The sequence below is a fragment of the Dermacentor andersoni genome, chromosome 1 (genome assembly GCF_023375885.2).
Source record: "Dermacentor andersoni chromosome 1, qqDerAnde1_hic_scaffold, whole genome shotgun sequence".
Classification (NCBI taxonomy): domain Eukaryota; kingdom Metazoa; phylum Arthropoda; class Arachnida; order Ixodida; family Ixodidae; genus Dermacentor; species Dermacentor andersoni.
In genome coordinates, this window is record NC_092814.1 from 385,022,361 (window position 1) to 385,042,951 (window position 20,591).

Here is a 20,591-nt window from a genome sequence, read left to right on the forward strand (position 1 = left end):
TTGGATTGCGGCACTCACACCCTTTCTCTTCGCCGCGAACCGCGACCTTCAATAACGGTTAACACGAGTGATGCTGTGATAGTTGTCTCTGTGTCGCAAGATGTATGTTTGTCCCCTCAGACTGCAATGTTTGTACCTGTCAATATTTCTTGCCCTCATGCTGGTTCTTGTTGGGGTTTAGCCGAGCCCAATTATAACAACGCGCTCATGAAGAATGTGATAGTTCCTCGCTCACTTGTTGTCACCACTGATGGTTGCACTCGTTTATGGACAGTGAACGTTGCAACCCAATCCATAACATGGCCGCTAGGACTTACACTGGGAAGTTTTGCGAACGAGCCGTTATCAGCGTCGGATTGGTCGAAATGTCAACTGCCGGGAAAAAAATTGAACCCCGATTGCAGCCATGATAATCCCGCTGGCTTTAAGCGCATGATTAACAAGTCGCTGTGCTCTAGCGAGCAGTCTGCTTCAAGGAGTGCTCGCTCGCTACGCCAGTGTTTCGTTTCGCTCAAGACCAACGAGCGTCCCATACACCACTGGCGGCTCGTATGCAACACTGCATCCATACAGGGCAAGCAACGCCAATTCGTCAGAAGCCTTATTGCGTTTCACCTTCAGAGAGAAAACTCATCGCCGAGCAGGTAGAAGAAATGTTAAGAAAAGGAGTGATCCAGGAAATATGTAGCCCCTGGGCTGCTCCTGTGATCCCAGTAAAAAAAAAAGGCAACTCATGGAGATTCTGCGTGTACTATCGGTGCCTAACCACCGTCACAAAGAACGACGCGTACCCCCTACCACGAATAGACGACGTCGATGAGTGCTTCCACTCCGCGTCGTATTCCCCTACTGTTGATTTACGGTCCGGATATTGGCAAATTCCCATGCACCCCTCAGACAAGAAGAAGATAGCCTTCGTGACACCTGACGGTCTCCGAGTTCAACGTTACGCCCTTTGGCTTATGAGACGCTCCAGCGACATTCGAGTGATTTATGGATACCGTGCTCGGCGGACTCAAATGAAAAATTTGCATATGCTATTTAGACGACGTCATCATCTATAGCCGGACATTTCACGAGCAGAATCAGCGCCTGTCGGTCGTTCTTGACTGTATCCAGCAAGCTGGTCTTATGTTTAACTCGAAGAAATGTCATTTGGGTGAGCGTCAAGCCCTCCTACTAGGCTTTATTGTCGGCAAAGACCGCATAAGACCAGACCCTGAAAAGGTAGCACCGGTTCATGACTTCAAACAGCCACACACGGTGAAAGATCAGCGAAGTTTTTTGGGCCGTTGCTCATATTCCCAGTGCTTTATCAAGGATTCCATACAGCTTGCCTCTACCCTCACGTCTTTCCTTCACAAATACCCACCATACTTTGCCACTGCCGACTGCGAGTCTGCGTTTCAACAGCTGAAATTTTTTGTTGACTTCTGGGGCCGGTTCTGCGGCAGTCTGATCCGGAGGCGTCAACTGAGCTGCATACTGACGCCAGCGGTGTGGGTGTTGCCGCTGTGCTTGTTCAGATCTGCGGTGGCCGTCAGCATGTAATTAAAAATTTAATTATGGAATTTTACGTGCCAAAACCACTTTCTGATTATGAGGCACACCGTAGTGGAGGACTCCGGAAATTTCGACAACCTGGGTTCTTTAACGTGCACCTAAATGTAAGTACACGGGTGCTTTCTCATTTCGCCCCCCTCGAAATGCGGCCGCCGTGATTCGATCCCGCGACCTCGTGCTCCGCAGCCCAACACCATAGCCACTGAGCAACCACGACAGGTGCAGCATGTCATCGCCAATGCTAGTCGGACCTTTACAAAAGCAGAGAAAAACTACACCGCTACGGAACTCGAGTGTCTAGCAGTCGTGTTCGCCCTTCAGAAGTTCCGTCCTTATCTAGACGGCCACGCATTCACGATAGTGATTGACCATCATTCACTCTGTTGGCTCATTGGCCTGCGTGACCCGTCTGGTCGGTTGGCCCGCTGGGCTTTGCGCCTCCATGAGTGTAGCTTTTCTGTCAACTACAAGCACGGACGATGCCGCATGGATGCCGATTGCCTATCCCGTCTCCCTTCGCCGCACACTAAAGCTGACGATGACTACCTAGTTTCTATCTCTTCCGACTTTCCAGACGTGTCTTAGAGAGCGAGCTACGATGTGACCCTACCTTGATATCCCATGGGCAGCTGCACGTGAGCCAGCAGGAACACCGCTTGCTTTTTGTTGTGTTCTGCTGTACAAAAAAATTACTTGACTGATGGTCCTCCATTGCTTCCAGTTGTGCCCGAAAACCTGCGCCCTGCTGTCCTTCATTCCAATCATGACGATGTCACGTCCGAACACGTTGGCTTCGCACGCACACTACACCGACTTCGCGAGCAGTTTTTCTGCCCCAAGCTCTGGAAAACAACGAAACAATATGTGGCCAGATGTACTGTTTTCCAGAGCCACAAGCAAACGACGCCGGCCTCAGCAGGCTTTTTGCAACCAGTTAGGTTACCGACATTGCCCTTTGAAAAAGTCGGCATCTACTTGCTCGGCCCACTTTCAAAGACATCAGCTGGCTATCGCTGGATTATAGCTTGCGTTGATTATCTTACTCGCTACATGGAAACGGCGGCGCTTCCATCCGCGACTGCAGTCCGCGACTGCAGTAGATCTTTTTGTTGCATCACGTCATACTACGTCACCGCGCTCCACGGGTTGTCATCAGTGGCTGGGGACGGGAATTCACCGCCGATGTCGTTGAAGAGCTATTATGGCTTTGTGGTTCTGCACATCGTCATTCCACTCCTTACCACCCGCAAACTAATGGCCACACGGAGCGGATGAATCGAACCCTTACCAACATGCTATCAATGTACGTCGCCGTTGACGACAAAAATTGGGACGCTGTCTTAACTTTTGTAACGCATGCGTAAAATATTACCAAGCATGAAGTTACTAGACATGCGCAGTTATTTTTGCTGTACGCACAGGCTCCCCAGAGCGTTCCGGACACTATCCTACCTTTATCATGTCAATAAGATCCTTCAATCACCAAAATTCCGTGTCGTGTTGAAGCACGTCGAGTGGCGCATCTTAGGATGTTGTCGTAAGAAGGCAACAGCAAGATTGGCTACGAATCGCGACATATCTCAGTGAGCTTTACTCCCGGTGACTGTGTTTGGTTGTTTGCACCTGTTTGCAAAAAGGGATTGTCCGCAAGTTTCTCGGCACTTACACTGGACCATTCGTTATACTCAGTTGATTGAGTGACGTTAACTATGTCTTCGCCAAAGTGACAGCAAGTAATCGGCGTTCGCGCGCGACACAAGTTATTTACGTGGCCAAATTCAAGCAGTACCTTCACAGAAACCTTTAAATCGCACAGCGAGCTTCGTTTACCCCGGAGAAACTGTAGCAGCACTGCGCGACTGAGGCAGAGAAAGAAGAAGTAGAGTGAGCGCGCGTTGGCTCGGCTGTACTCTGTGCCGGCTGGGCCTTGCCTGCGGCTTCATCTTGGACCTCGTTTCACCCTGTAAATAAACATCTTACGTAACAATATTTATGCCAGGGAGGTTCCTCCTAGCTGGGCCAGCAGTTGAAACATTTCCGAAAACCGAAAGATAGGCGCTGCACACTTGTGATAGCAGCTTCTGAAGTAGGCCCACTGCAGTCGGCTTTCGAATTGACAAAACTGAACACTCGGAGACAGGCGCGTAGAACGAGCATAGTGCACTTTATTTGCTGGCATCGGTACCACTGCACAAGATAACATGTTGCATATGATCGACATTCCAGACGTCACCACTTTCATCAGTGGCGTCAAGCTAAAAACTGCTTTTGTCGAAAACCAATTTCTGGTGACCATGAAGTATGGAGTCTTAGACAGTGTGATGGAAAGAGACTATATGAAAAGTGGCACACTCCTGGTGCTTGCTATCCCTAGCTTCTACGCAGCTTTCTTTGTGAAGCCACAAGTTTAGATGCAATAAAAAAGCAGGCGTATACAGACGTTACTCTAGTCCTAGGTTTAACAAAAATGGTTGGTGATTGATTTCGGCGAACAGCTCACACGCCTGTCGCATGCATGTACAGAAGCCTGAGAGAATGAGAGCGGAAGGTGCTGGAATGACACTGTTTTGCGAATGCTAGCAGAGCTGCAAAACAGTCAAGGCGACGTCGACGCCGCATTGTGGAAATACGAGGACTGGAACTGGCGCTTGGCTTGTTCAGGAGGCAGCCTGCTTGCAACGCTCAGTTGACAACTCTCGCGGCTATTCGGAATGTCCTGCGGATAAAATTATGGTCAGCCCATCCACGTGAACTTTGCGCCTGCCCACAAAAACAATGGAACCGAAGTAATAATGTTAGACATAAACACTCTCAAAAATAGACTTTTGTTTTAGTAGTGTTTCTAAATGCTTGGGTGAAATATGCGTGCTCACAAGCATATGCGGGAAGGTCGAAACCAAATTTCGAGATGAGAGTCAAAATGTGCTGTGGTAATGGCTCGGAGGAACCAAAAGTGTTGCGCGCGCCAGTCGTTGGGACTGCACGAGTCGCCCGCGGCTATACCGGCCCTTACCTGCCTGCTTTTAGATGCATACATTACGCAGTCTTTTGCTGTAACAAGCTCGGCATCAAGATCGGTGTTTGAGTCGCCTCGGCGTTCCGGAATATTCACTAGCGCTCTCTTTGATGTTGTATCACGTGTGTTTTCTGTTCCCTACACACCTTCGCGCTTTTAAAATTACCTTTAATGAGCGTCCACACGCCTTTCCAAACATACGCACCTGTACCGGCTGCTTCAAAGGGAAAAAAAATATTTTTTTTGAGGCAATACTAGAAGAGAGCAGTTTTAAGGAAATGATCTATATTAGCGACGGTAGAGAAATAATTGCGCGATGAGCGCCCATTGGCGAAATGATCGAGCAAAAAACTGTAATTATTTTGATAACCTTAGAGCCTGAAAGTTTCTGCTTCTGAATCGTGACTAGCGCCACTGAAAATATTTGTTCCCGAAGTCTAGAAAAACAAACGCACAGGCCTTCTCGTCCCGCATTCCCTTCATTTTAATAAGCAGAAAGCCAATGCTAATTTCTACTTGTTAATTGCGTATTGTCTGTGTTATATCGTTTATTATTGAAGTAAGTTATTGTAAAGCTAACGACAACACTAGGAGATTAGGGAGAAGTTTGGTATAAAACATTTGTATCTCTTGTGGATCCTGTGATCTGTGCCTAATAACACACGTGCGTGAAAAAAACTAATATTAAAAGGGTGCAAAATGCAATCACCTAAACATTTTTTTTTGACTGCTTACTACGGCTGCCTAATTCTCGTACTGGAAGGAGAGCAAAATAACATTTGATGACCAGCCCCAAACAAGTTTTCGCAACTTGCGCAAAAATGAGATGCAGCATATCCTGCTCCAGTAATCGCAACATATTGGCTCAGCCCAAAGCCGCGATACATTAATCCTTGCGTCTCACATGTAATGCACCGAAGCCACATATAAAGCAAGTTTACGAAAAAAAAAAGCCATCTTTGTTATTGCGTGAAAACTTTTTCACGATACATCTCTCCTTAGATGGCTCTTCGTTATACAGATGATCACTAATATGGCCGCGTCAGTATCACTAGCCACTTCGCCTTGGGACTGAGAATAAGCGTTTTCGAGCCGGTGGCCGTGATTCCCGGTCGTGGCTGCCACATAGAGATTGGTGTTGAATGAGTGCGCCGAACATTCATTGCTCGTGAACTAGCCCTCAGTTGGTCCAACTTAATATGGACCACTGCATCGCTGCGTCTTTAATAGCCAATGTGTTGATCAATAACGTTCAGAGGAAGCTTTAAGCTCTGGGCCAACTCCGGGGACACGTATCAAATTCAGTTTAACGTTGCTGTAATACGTACGTACATTTCAGTTTTTTGGTTAGCCTAAGCATGAAAACGCAGAAATACTTTGAGAAAACAACAGAATCGATTTGAATAGAACGTGCTGCATTAAAAAGAAGGTTAAATTCTAGCGACTCTATATGAAGCAGAATTATCGCTATAGAGCCGAAACATTTCGCGCAAATTTTCAAAAACGTACAAATAGTTAACTGGGCATCAAAAATAGGTATCACATATTTGCAAACTATCTGTTACAAAATCTAAAGCGAACAAAATCGATTTGAAGGGCGAGCATTTTTGAGTTTCAAAAGTAGCCAGTTGCAGATATAATAATTCGTCCTTAAATTGCATTATTCAGAAAGGTCGACAATAATTGCACGAGAAATCGAAAGGTACGTTCAAGTAATTATCAAAATCAGCTAATTTCTTTTGAATTTAATTCTCTTACAGCACATATCGCAATTTACAAATTGTAGCCGTTGAGTTTGCAAGGCGCACACACTTGGAATGAAAGACAGAATGACGTTGGTTTCGGGATATGCGCCACCGAACTTGCCGTAAAAATGCAATGTTGTTGCACCTAATTTTTAACAGAAAACTATATACATTGAACCACAAAGTAAATAGAACGCCCATGTATTTCGTTACACAATTTGGGAAATTATATTTCGAAGCTGGCGTCATCCTGGAAATTCATTTCATGTGGATTCGTCTTGCAAGCTGCCCGCAATTCCTGAACTACAGTATGTGCCGTGAAGTAATTATGAAGTTAATTAGGGTATGTTAGTTAATTAGGTGAGTCGGTGTTTTGATTTCTCGTGCTCGTAATGTCCTCTTCGTCGAATAATCCAGCTGGAGGACAAAAATTATGCCATCTGCCACCAGGTGATATTTTTAAATTACATAAAGCTTAGAAATGATCACCCTGCATGAATTCACACCTTACGTAAAATCTTTACATTGTTCGAAAGGTTTTCCGGAAGTCCTACTCAATATTTTTTGTAAAGAGCTGATGGTCGAAGTAGAAATATTTCCGGTCACTAGAATAACATTTCTATGAAATCTGACAAGGCGCTAAGAAGTCAGTGCACTGGCTATCAAGTAAGCATAATTATTTGGTTCTTATGTAGTATTTATTACGATCTCCAAAGCTAAAGCTTTTTTGAAGGCAATTAATCAACCAGTGAATCAGTCAGTGGCGCCTTAGTCAAAATCGAAAGGTAATCTTGTCGTCCATCTAAAGGTGCACGAATCTACAATAGAAACCCATACGTGTTTCCTGGGGCAAAGAAAGCTACACAGGTGAACAAGAAATTGTTCTTGGTCCGATGATTGAACACGCGACCAGCGTCTTCTTGGGGCGATCGCTCTATCACTCAGTGTACCAATGAAGCAATCAGCGAATGAGTCACTAATTTGTAATACTGCTAATCAATCTGTAAAAGAATCAGTAAATGAATCATTCGAACAATGAACCAATCAATTTTCCGCGCTGCATCGGATGCGTGGCTGCCTCTGCAACGGTGAAGAACGAAGCTTGCCCGACAGCGAGCTCCGGTCATAACAAGGTGCCGCAGAGCCGTTTACTACGGCCTTCAATTTTCCCTGGCATATGCAAACTACTCTGGACCCTGTTGTCATTTTTCCGTGTATGTATTGAAAGGCGGGCCGGTAACTTCAGCAAAGAGTGAGGCGCGAATAGTGTGCTTAATGAGTTGGCTCAATAAATACTCCTCGATGGGGACATACAGACCAGCTTCATGATTATAGCAGCAATAGCTAGCATCATAGGTTCAGTGATCAGCCCTTCTAAATAGCGGCGGGTTTCGTATTTAATGTGCTAATACCTCTTAGCAAGTGGCCTTATCGGAAAGCTTTAAAGATTCCCTATATGATATAGAACACCTGCATTTACCCACTGTCTGATCTTTATGTAATCCTCAGGTGATAAAATGTGCCAGCGATAGTTAATTCCTTACTCCGTCCTTTTGCAGAATCGTATGTCAGCGGTTGTATACACGCCAGAAAGTCTTATAAAGAGCGCTCTCTCTCTGTGTCATGATGATGATTGAAGTTTATTGGCGCAAGGGCATCTAAGGTCAAAGAGCGCCAGGGCATGTGTTTTGGTTTAGTAAAATTGTGAGTTTAGGGCTATGACTTAAAGGCTGTATAGAGGCCTGCACGTAACATATATCTATAAATACTAGTGCACGAATTCTAAAAAAATTACTAAGATAAATATAGGACAATAAATGCATTGGTTACAGGCACACATGTTAAATTATTGTGGATTGTCCGAGTCCCTTGCTGTACAATTCTTGCTTACGCAAGAAGTGCGAGAGCTCAGACATACTTTTGTGCATCAGACTGTACCTCACCTGTGAGGCACAATCTGATGCTTGGGATGATATGAGATGATATGTAGAAAGTTAACTTCTGCAAGATAATTAAGCACTCTTGTCTCTGTGTCATACTTCCAAATGTTTGATAGACATCCCCGCTAATACTTCCCCCTTGAAGACCATGTAATACGCGTTATTATGAGATGTGCGCAATCGGTTGAGCGCGATTTGTAAGAATTTTGTCGTATGAATTTTTCTTTTGAAAAAAATCCGGAAATGCGTGCACAGCTACCTTGGAAGAAAAACTGACAACCCACCTATTATATATGTTTAGAATTCTTATACTTTTTTTCAGGTGCACCAACGCTACCCCCGTGCTGGTGTGCTGACGTTCTCGTGAAAAATATCTCCATCGCACCAAATTTTTCGGTGCTTTCGGAGCAATGTAGACGGCAAGATGTTATGCAGCTTGGATGGTTTGGCGACAAATGAGTTTTTTAGTCATTGTGGCGTGTGCCACTTACGCCTGAACTATGTTGAATGTGGTTGTCATTTACGAAAACGCGTCGGGGACTTGAGTTCTTGTTTGGTGCGAAGACAGAGGAGGAGCTTCACTTTTTTGCGGTGACTGTTTCAAGCCGGGGCAAGTATGCTGAATGTACGCGCACACAGCATTCGTTGCCTAAATTAAGAAAAAACATTCTGAGGTTTTGCGTGCCAAAACTAAGATTTTACTATAAGGCACCCCGTAGTGGGGGACTCGCTGTTAATTTTGGCCACTTGAGGCTTCTGAACGTGCACACAATACAGGGTACACGGGTGATTTCGCATTTCGCCGCCACCGAAATGCAGCAGCTGCGGCCGGCATTTCATCCCATGAACTGAAATAGGACATTTTAGGCGAAGACATACCTCCAGGTCAGCTGACCGACCAAAATTGGTAGCTGGTAATCAAGCTCCACGATCGTTACCCAAGATCCGGCTCCGCAAGACCCGCTAACCACAACACCGCAGCCACGTCTCAACAAGGCAAGAGCCGCGTCCCTGCCGCCAAGCCCCCGCCCCAACAAACACCGCCTGCGCCAGAACTGCCCCGTAAACAACCGCCTCTCCCCCGTCTCTCCGTCGATGAATATAAGGTCGTAGTGCGTCTACGTGGAGGTCTCACTCCACACGATACGCTCACCAGCCCTCCTCACCACAGTATTCTGTGGCCTCAACCTTCCATTCCAAGATGTGGTCGCCCAAGACCGCATCCTAACCCCACCAATAATACTTTCGCTATCAGCACCCCAGTCAAGTCCAGGGTACTCGTCTATGTTACCATGAATTCTCTCTAATTAGACTACCAAACGTACACCATGGCCGCTTACACTCCCCAGCTCAACGATTTGTACGGGGGATCACCAGAGTGCCTACTGGAACGAGACACCATCCGAAATCCTCGACAACTTCTTCCAATGCATTGCTGACGTTCCTGTCAGAGCCGCTCGCCGTCTGGGGCAGACAACCGTCTTCGCAAGCCCCTTTGCAGGAAGAAGGTGGTCGGTCTGCTTGCGAACGGGTCTCTTCGTCTGCCCCCCCCCCTTCTATAGCAGCGCGGAGACGTGCTTCAACTGCCAGCAAATCGGCCACTATACCGATGTCTTTCCCAAGCCTTTGACTCACCTCTGTCGCCGATGTAGTGAAAATCACCCACCCACTCAGGAACCGACCAGCACACCAAACTTCACCACCTGCAACAGCTCCCATCTCACAGGGGGAAAGAACAGCAAAGACCGCTTCATACTTCCCTGGCCCAAAAAAGCCAACAAATGTTCAAAGTATCAATTTCGCGCCCTCCAGAAATTCCAGCCCAGAGGGCTTTCCCAAACATCGAATCACTGCTGCTAGAGATCCCGCAGTCGATCTACCTGCGTCCCTCCCCTGTACACCAGTCAGAACTTCCCCATGGCGCCCTGCTAGCAAGTAAGGATATGAAAATGCAATCCGCCTTTTTCATTGTCCTTTGCTGCCCTCTGCCGCACACCGTTGAGAACGTTTTGAAAGGGTCCCGGGGCTTTCGCCGGTTGATTTGTGTACCTGCGCCCACGTTGAGTGCGTTGAGTGCGCCCACGTCGAGTGCTTATTCGGCATAGCAAGTAGTTCCTGGAAGCTATGTAGCGCTCACCGACCACTGGGTGAGCAGGCCTGAGTGGGCTGTTGTGCGAACAGTGCGGCCTATTAAGGCACGCTGAGTTCCGTTTGGCGACATGGCTGCCTTGGAAGTGATCGCTGATTTATGCACTTGGAGCTCGCTTTTTGTATTCTTTTTACACATTTAGACAGCTCGCATATTAGAGAGTTTTAGTGGAGCGTTTACGCTCCGCTCCGCTCAGACCGGCCTATCACAACAATTGGCACGCCGCCGCTCAGGAAAACGCTACTGGGAACGCTCAGGCGCGTGCGCACAGCACACATAGCGGCAGCGGAACGTGGGACGCTGACCACGTTCCGCTAGGAACCTGATTTAGCGGTACGTCAGGGAGCGTGTAGTTGCTTTCGTAATTGTTTTACCGCCAAGCTGAGAGCACGTCAGTGGCATCTCTGGAAGGCGCTCTTGTTAGATAAGCGAAATCAATGCATTCGGTGCAGCCACCGGTGCGCGTGAAACGTGTGCGGAGCGGAGCGCAAGCAAACGCTCTGCTAAAACTGTCTATTCAAGAAGTCTTCCAGCGGAGCTTTCTGCGTCTGATTTATCGAACCGGTGCACTTGTTTACATCGACGTCTACATCCGCAGGTTGTTATTGTAAAATATTGTGGAAAAGGTGCATCCATGACATAAAATATGTCGAAACATAGCAAAACATACATATCTGTGCTAATGTGCGGTGTTGTTCCTCCTTGAAACGACTGAATATTTATTTATTTATTTATTTACAATACCCCTAAAGGCCCTCGAAGGTGGGTATTACAAAAGGGGGGGGGGGGGCTACAAGAAAAGCAAGTGTACATTCAGGTACAGCATACATATAAAAAGAAAAACATTTAGAAGACGTTTTTTTGTTTTCGTTCAACAATTCAGTGTAGTCAACATAAGAAAAAAAAAAAGAAAAAAAAACGTTGCATAAAAACGCCAGGAGCAAGCAGCACATCACACAGCATAAAAATTATCCGGGAAACACACTGAATAAGGAAACAACATTTTAGCAGCTTCTCACAGTAGTGCAAATTGTTTCCTTAAATTTGGCTATGTCAGTTTCCATGGCTATGTATCAGGGTAAATCGTTCCAATCGATGATAGTGCGTGGTACGAAGGATTGAGCGAAAGTTAATGACCGACACAAAATGCGTTTTACTTTGTTAGGGTGATCGCGGCGAGGAAAGATAATCGGCGGTGACTGAAAGAAATCATCACGAAGTGAGGAATGGTGGAAAAGTTTATGAAATAGTGATAAGCGGGAATGTTTTCGACGAAGGCTCAAGGATTGCAAACCGGCACGATTTTTTAAAGATGTAACGCTGGTGAATGTAGAATAATCTGAAAAAATAAATCGAGCAGCACGGTTCTGCAGGGCTTCAAGGTTAGAGGCTAGATATACCTTTTGGGGATCCCAAATTGCCGCAGCATATTCAATTTTCGGGCGAATGATTGTGGTATATGCCTGTTTTCGTACGAGTGGTGGCGCTTGCTTGAGGGTTCGTTTAAGTATTCCAAGAGTACGGTTAGCAGCTGCCAGGGTTAAATTTATATGGTGATGCCATGTTAGGTCAGACTGGAAATGAAGGCCAAGGTATTTGTAGGAAGTGGAAGACTCAATCGTGCTGTTATTAATGAAGTAAGTGTTTTCAATTCGAGACTTTCGGCCGTTAAATGTCATGAACTTGGTTTTAGAGATATTAAGCGACATTAGCCATTTGGAGCACCATAAGGCAATTGCATCAAGGTCAGATTGCAAGCATTGGCGATCGATATCAGAGGAAATTGTGCGGTAAATTACGACATCATCGGCAAAGAGACGAACCCGGGACGTTACGCAAGAAGGAAGATCGTTAATATATATTAAGAAAAGTAAAGGACCTAGCACGCTGCCCTGGGAGACACCGGAAGTAACGTGGGCAAAAGAAGAATTGTAGTTGTTAGCGGAAGTGTACTGGAGCCTGGAGGAAAGAAAATCTTTAACCCATGCGAGGACGTTAGGGTGTATGTTAAGGCATGCAAGTTTGAGAAGTAATCTGTGGTGCGGAACGCAATCAAAAGCTTTGGAGAAATCAAGGAAAACTGCATCTACTTGTAAACCAGCGTCAATGGATGAGTGTAAGTCATGAACAAACCCTGCAAGTTGTGTTTCACAAGAGTAGCCCTTGCGGAAACCGTGTTGATACTGGTATATTATGTTGTGGCTTTCTAAGTATTTGGCAGTTTGGGAGTGAATGACGTGTTCCATGACCTTGCATATGGTACTTGTTAGCGAAATAGGTCTGTAGTTACATGGTAAAGGACGGTCGCCTGACTTGAAAAAGGGTGCTACCTTGGCTATTCGCCAATCATCGGGGATAGTGCCTGTCGCGAGAGATTGTGAAAAAAGGGCCGTCAGAATACTACAGATGCCATGGCGTGTATTTTTCAGTATAGTGTTATTGATACCATTATGATCACATGTAGAAGAAATTTTCAGTTTACTTAAAAGGGAAAATATGCCCGCTTCGGTTACATCGATTTCTGGCATGTCAATGTCCGATATACAATCCTTCATAGGTGCGGTAGTAATGTCCTCGCAGGTAAAAACAGCCGTGAATGTCTCATTTAGAAGTTCTGCGCATTGTGATTCCGGAAGTGAAATGTTGTTGCTATCATGAAGAGTTATACCAGGATGTTGTTTGGGATTCACGATGCGCCAGAATCTTCGAGGGTTATTTTTAAGCATAGATGTTAGGTTATGGCAAAAGAAATGACCGGGTGTGGTTTTAAGTAATGTTTGGTATTCTTTATCGCAGGCTTTGTAACGCAGCCAAGAAACCGACGTAACGTTTTTATCGGCCTGTCTGTAGAGTCGCTTTTTTTTATTGTTTAAACGCCGAAGCTGCTGCGTGAACCAGGGAGTAGTACGGTTGCTTTTTATTGTAATGATAGGTATGAATTTTTCTATTAGTTCTTTGAGGAAGTTTTTAAACAGAAGCCAATTTTCTTCTACCGTGAATGATAGGTGCCTGTCAATAAAGTGCTCCGAAAAATTCGAAATTCATATTTGCAAAGTTGGCGGGATGATGATGATGATGTGTTGTGTTTTGTGGCGCAAGGGCCAGGTCTGGCCAAAGAGCGCCATGACACGTGGTAATGTTGACGATGTACTATGGAAGATGTGACTTGGCTGTAAAGTGGCCTAAAAATATTCGCTGTAAAGTGCGTAAAATCTACGTGCTATAAAATTGTGGCGATGACTAATGACGAATACCATGAACAATAAAATCAATCGTAGAAGAATGATGAAAAATATAAAATATATAAGATGGTAAAATTACTTGGAGCACTGCTGCCTCGCCAGAGCCCTTGAAACACAAGGGCCTGGAGGCATGTGCTATACGAAATAGCTTTCACAGCGGCATCCTCTGGAGAGAGGAGACGCTATGAACGTATGGGGCTAATTACATGTAAAACAACATCTTTCAGATAACTTAGGACTGCGTTGGTGTCAAATAGCGGTTCGGGGCCGAGTAACATTACTGGATGAAGGGGGATCTGCTGCCGGTATGCTAGGGGAAAATGTTTCTTTCTCTCAGATTCGGCTGCCCGACACTCCAGGAGGACGTGGAGGACGGTCAGCCTCTCCCCGCACCTACCACAGGTTGAAGGATCATTTTCAGTGAGTAAAAAGTTATGTGTGCCAAATGTGTGTCCTATTCTGAGGCGACAGAATAGGACATCTGTTCGCCGTGCTTTTGTTACGGAGGGCCAAGAACCTAATTGTGGCTTTATCACGTGCAGTTTGTTGTTTACTTCTGCGTCCCACATACGTTGCCAATGGTTTCGCAGTTTCCTTCTTAAAAAATTCTTGAGGTCTGTGACAGGGACCGAAGCGGTAGGATTTACTGTATGCAATGAAATTGATGTGGCCATCTGGTCTGCTAGAGCGTTACCCTCGATGCCCCTATGTCCAGGCACCCAACATACAATGACATGCTGGTTAGACATATACGCTCTACAGAGAATGGAATAGAGCTCAGTAATTACGGGGTTTCTGTGTTTACAGTGCGACTTCAAGGCTTTTACGACGCTTAGGGAGTCTGTAAATAAAATTGTTTTTTGAATATTTGATTTTCTGATATGTTTCACAGCCGACAATAGTGCATGGGCCTCAGCCGTAAATATACTTGTTTCAGGGTGCAGTACACCGGATTCCGAGAAGGACGGACCAATGGCTGCGTAGGACACCCCGGCATGCGACTTAGAAGCGTCTGTGTAAAACTCTGTGCACGAGTACTTGTACTGGAGCTCCAAGAAATGCATTTTGATATGTGTCTCTGGCGCATGTTTAGTGACCTCTACAAAGGATGTGTCACACTCTATCAGCTGCCACTCCCAGGACGGTACTAGCTTAGCTGGAGGCATTAGGCGTTGTTCGAGAACTGGGACATCCATTTCCGTGCTAAGTTCTCTTGCACGCAGTGAGAAAGGAAGTCTCATAGAGGGTCTGTTATGAAAAAGTGTTGCACACGTCAAGTCGTTAGCGATTGTGAAACACGGAGGTTCCTTATTAGAGCGAACCTTGAGAAAATACGTTAAGCTGACGTTGGTTCGCTGAAGATGGAGTGGCCACTCATCCGACTCTACATATAGACTTTCAACAGGGCTTGTCCTAAATGCGCCAGTGGCCAGACGGATACCCAGATGGTGTACGGGATCTAACATCTTAAGTGCACTCGGTGCGGCAGAGTGGTATACTACGGCACCATAATCTAACCGTGATCGAACTAGGCTCCTGTAAATATTCAATAAACACTGTCTGTCGCTACCCCACGATGTGTGGGATAGTATTTTAAGTAAGTTCATTGTTCTAAGACATTTTTCTTTAAGATGTTTTAAGTGAGGAATGAAAGTGAGCCTGGAGTCAAGAATAATACCTAGGAATTTGTGTTCTTTGTTGACAGGAATTTGTTGTCCGCCCAGTTCTACACAAGGATCTGGGACCAGGCCTCTCTTTCTTGTGAAGAGAACACAAGAACTTTTGTGGGGGTTGACCTTAAATCCGTTTTGGTCTGCCCATTTGGAAACCTTGTTCAAGCCTTGCTGTACCTGTCTTTCGCATACTGTGAGGTTGCAGGATTTGAAGCCTATTTGAATGTCGTCCACATAGACGGAATACAAAATGGCCGGTGGTAAAGAAGCACGAAGCGTTGTCATTTTAACAATAAAAAGTGTGCAACTGAGCACGCCTCCCTGGGGTACACCAGTTTCTTGTGTAAAAGGACGTGACAGCACATTGCCGACTTTTACACGGAATGTGCGATTGGACAAATAGCTTTCTATGAGGTTTAGCATGTTACCATGAATGTCCATTTCTGCCAAGTCTCTTAAGATCCCGTATCGCCACGTTGTGTCGTATGCCTTCTCCATATCGAGGAATATGGATAGGAAAAACTGTTTGTGTACAAATGCGTCACGGATGTTTGCTTCAATACGTACAAGGTGATCAGTTGTGGAGCGCCCTTCCCTGAAGCCACACTGATAAGGATCAAGTATTTTGTTCAGTTCAAGGAAATGGATGAGGCGCCGATTTATCATTTTTTCAAATACCTTACACATGCAACTTGTGAGGGCTATCGGGCGGTAGCTTGCCACTGAGGAAGGATCTTTGCCTTGTTTTAAAACAGGGACCACAATGGCTTCCTTCCATGCGGTTGGAAGGTACCCTGCATCCCAAATGGTGTTGAAAAGTGTGCGTAGTGTAACCTGCGTGTCATTATGTAAGTTTTTGAGCATTTCATACATGATTCTATCAGATCCTGGTGCGGAGCTGTTGCATACGCTCAAGGCAGCTCTTAATTCAGCAATACAAAAAGGACGGTTGTAAGGCTCATTCTCTCGACCTTTTCTTCTTAATGGCTTACGATCTTCTGTTTCTTTGTATTTGAGAAAGGACTGTGTATAATTTGTTGGACTTGACACGCTCTCAAAATATTCCCCAAGTGAGTCTGCCTGGTCTTGCAGTGTATCGCTCTGTGTGTTCACCAGGGGGAGTGAATGTGTTTGCCGCCCTCTAATCCTATTAACTCTGTTCCAGGCTTTGGCCTCATCCCTAAACGAGTTAATACTCGATAAAAACTTGTGCCAGCTTTCTCTTCTGGCCTGTCGGCGGGTTCTCCTACCTTGGGATTTTATTTTTTTAAAGTTGACAAGATTCTCAGCGGTGGGAGAAGCTCGCAGCAACCCCCACGCCTTGTTCTGATTCTTACGGGCGGTCCGACATTCGCTGTTCCACCACGGTACACGTCGTTTGCATGCCAGACCACTCGCTTCGGATATGCATTTTGATGCGGCATCTATCATGAATGATGTAAGATACTCTACAGCAGCATCAATTTCTAGAGAAGACATGTCGGCCCATGAGATGTTAGTGAGAGTTCGAAATTTCTCCCAGTCGGCTGTGTCTATCTTCCACCTAGGAGCTTGTGGAGGACATTCGTTTTCTTTAGATGTTCTTATCAGTATCGGGAAGTGGTCGCTCCCGTAAGGATTGTTCATAACTTCCCATTCGAGTTCAGGCAGTATACACGGGGAAACTAGGCTGAGGTCAATTGATGAAAATGTTCTGTTGGCGAGAGAATAATGTGTGGGTGCCTTCTTATTCAGCAGGCATGCACCAGAAGAGAAAGGGAACTGTTCAACAAGACGACCTCGCGCATCTATACGAGAGTCGCCCCACAGGGAGCTGTGCGCATTGAAGTCGCCAAGAACAACATAGGGTTCTGGCAGTTCATCTAAAAGGACTGAAATTCATGTTTAGTTAATTTGTAATGTGGGGGTATATAAAGCGAGCAAATAGTGATGAGTTTGTTTAGCAGAACAACTCGCACCGCCACTGCTTCAAGGGGCGTTCGAAGCTGTAAAGGTTGACATGCTATACTTTTATGTGTGAGAATCGCAACACCACCCGATGATGCGATGGCATCATCGCGATCTTTACGAAACGTAACATACGTACGGAGAAAGTTTGCGTGTCTGGATTTTAAATGTGTTTCCTGTAAACACAGCACTTTTGGATTATGTTTGTGGATGAGTTCTTGCAAATCATCAAGGTTAGTAAGGAGACCTCTAATGTTCCATTGAATGATTTGTGTATCCATATTTAAAATAAATTGGTGCTGTGTTTACGGAAACGGACGGGATGCCTTAGATTACAGAACCCTTTCGAGGCCCTGTAATAGGGGTTTTGTTCTTTCTGGAGCGTTCGAGGGAGCCTCGCCGCTCCTTAGGCGCTTGGTGCGCCTTGAGGATGGGTGTAGTGTCCATTGCCTCTTGTGAGGCGCCGGACACGTGCTCTTGCGAGCGGGAAGATTTCAGAGGGAGTCCCGCCTTGGAGGGCAAGACCCCTGCGCCCGCCAGCCCGGAGGTCGATGGGGCTCCCAGAGGGATTTGGCTACGCCGGCCGTTGCCAGCGCATGAAGGAACCTCGGAAGTTGAGGCAGCCTCGGCTGCGCCCTCCTTCGGGGTCGATGGCTCCTTCTCCTCGGTTGACGGAGCAGCGCTAGCTGCAACCGTCGCGGGGGCAGATGGCGTGACTGCCGACTCACTGCTTGTGGGTCGGACAGCCGCCGGAGGCCGTTGTGACGCTGCCCCCTGACGCGCCACTTCGGCAAAGGTTTTCTTTGGCAGGTATGCTACCCGCCTTCGTGCCTCTTTGAACGATATATTTTCTTTCACTTTGATCGTTACTATTTCTTTTTCCTTCTTCCAGGAGGGGCACGACCGCGAGTACGCGGCGTGCTCCCCATCACAGTTTACACAGTGGAGAGCGTTCTCACACGTTTCAGTGGTGTGTTCTTGGGCACTACATTTAGCACAAGTTTGGCGGCCTCGGCAACTCTGCGAACTGTGGCCGAAGCGCTGGCACTTGAAACAGCGGAGTGGGTTGGGCACGTACGGCCTAACGCGGAGCTTGATGTACCCGGCCTCGATTGACTCGGGCAGGACACTTGAACCAAAGGTGATTATTAAGTGCTTCGTTTGAATCTCTTTACCATCTCGCCTTATCTTTATTCTTCTAACATTGATAACATTTTGCTCACTGAAGCCCTCCAGGAGCTCCGCCTCAGTCAGCTCAAGCAGATCATCATCGGAAACAACACCGCGGGTGGTGTTCATTGTACGGTGTGGCGTTACTGTTATGTGGGTCTCCCCGAATGACACTAGTTTCTGTAGTTGCTCATATTGCTTCTGGTCGCGGAGCTCCAAGAGGAGGTCACCGCTTGCCATCCTGGACACCTTGTAACCTGGTCCAAAAACATCAGTCAAGGACTTTGAGACAAGGAATGGTGATATGTTTCGCACTGCTTTGTTTGGCTTTTCAGAGTGAATGACGTGGAACCGGGGAAAATTCTGGATTTGGTGTCCGAAAAACTGAAAAACATCTTCGGTGCGCCCTCGTTTCGGAGGGCGATCAGGAAGTTTGGGGAAGGGAGTTTCCATGAGAATATATAAGATTCGGCAACAGCGCCGACCGCCCACCACGGAGCCCAACGAGGGGACGCGGCAGAGCTTGTGTACAAGCCTGCACGACGCCAGCCGTACGCCATCACTATAACCCAATATGGTGTACCCAAGGTAGGATATCCACACAAGGTTAACCCTTGCGGCCGTGGAGAAAGGAAGTAAATGGAAGAGAGAAGAAAACAGGAAAGATGTAAAGTGAGAGATAAAGACGAAGGTTTGAGAAGAGAGAGACAGGAAAAGGCGACAACCGATTTCCCCCGGGTGGGTCAGTCCGGGGGTGCCGTCTACGTGAAGCAGAGGCCAAAGAGGCGTGTTGCCTCCGCCGGGGGGCCTTAAAGGTCCGAACACCCGGCATCGGCTCAACCCCCAGGATCCCCCTTTCCCCGGACACGGCTAAGCCGCGCACGGCTACACGCGGGAGGGTCCAACCCTCGTGTGCTCGGGTCCGTGGTGTCGCAACACACCAAACGCCTGCTTGCGCAGACGCCCCTGCGGGGAAAGTTGGCGGGAGGACCACTTAAATATGAGCGGGAGGACCACTTAAACAACGGCAACTGTGATACTGATACATATATTACAGGCTGTTAATTTATTACCGATTGTCACTTTTCTTTCTCCATCATACTTGCAGTTTATGCGGGCCATAGAGCATTATTAGAGAAAACTGCGCTCGCGTAAGTGCTCATTCATCGTCCATGTTCGCTCGCAAAAACGCATGGATAACATCGCTCATATGGTGTTGGTATAAGTGAGCGAGGCGGTTGTTTATGCTGCGGTATCCCGAATGCACCGTCTCTTGTTTGCCGTTTGACGTAGAGGCAAACAGTGCACCTCTGAAATTGAAAAATGTGTCGGCAAGGCAACACGTACCAACCCTACCATATACGTATAGCGAATGCGACCGACAGCCTACATGTACGGTAACGTACAAATGTTGACACAGCGCTGTGTCGCCGCTTGCCGCTTAATGTGTACGTGCCGTGCGAAGTGAAGTGTAGTTGATCTGTGATCGCTAAAGCCAGAACTTTACTATAAGAGCACTTTCGTTCGACCTAACTGCTCAATTTAGGTCCACCGGCAGCGGGTGCACGAACTCGATGGCGCCAGCATAACCTTCGCTGACAGGATCGACATTGACTCTAACTTGATGGGCATGGTTTGAGAGGATTGAAGCTTGTGCATTTCAACTTGGTAGGCGTGTTTGGCTCATTTTGAGCGCGATTAATTATATATGCAAGCGAAGGCGCAGTCGCTATCGTGTGGTCGATTCGACGGCAGATCGCAGGGGGTTCGGTCGAACGATGGTCGGCACGCTGATTTTGCCGGTGCCGTGTGGAAGAAAGCCCATCGCAGTACAACTAGTGCTCGTCGGTGTCGTCGTGGTTGGCCTGGTATGATAAAATCGGTTAAGAGACGCACGACAGTCGGTCAATTGTTGGCGTGAACGTCTTGTCGGTCTCGTATTGACCCACTGTTACCGCTCCTTAGAGTACGCGGTCAGGCACGCGATGCCAGCACCAGCAAGTAAGGACCAACGCTGCAAGAATACCTTGTCAGCAGTGAGATGTATTTAAGTGTCGTCCAAGTGTAACGCATGGGTTTTCGTTAAATTTGCTAGCTATAAATGAAAGGTGGCAACTACCCGGCTCACGGTGCAGTCCGGACAACT

The 20,591-nt window shown here is 46.7% G+C and overlaps 1 protein-coding gene across 4 annotated transcripts in view; it reads right to left on the reverse strand.

Annotated features, from left to right (window-relative positions):
• Window positions 1-3,708: 3,708 nt before the first annotated feature.
• Window positions 3,709-20,591, reverse strand: part of LOC126518533 (uncharacterized) — a 177,032-nt gene continuing 160,149 nt past the window's right edge. For 2 of the 4 annotated variants that reach the window (XM_055065011.2, XM_055065010.2), the window contains exon 8: window positions 4,194-4,279. Coding sequence is in view for 2 of the 4 variants with exons in the window: in XM_055065012.2 (XP_054920987.1) it covers window positions 4,160-4,279 (120 nt within the window). In the remaining 2 variants the exon portion in view is untranslated. Of the gene's footprint in view, window positions 4,280-20,591 lie in introns of all 4 variants that reach the window. The other 2 variants (XM_055065012.2, XM_050168317.3) reach the window with 2 other exon arrangements.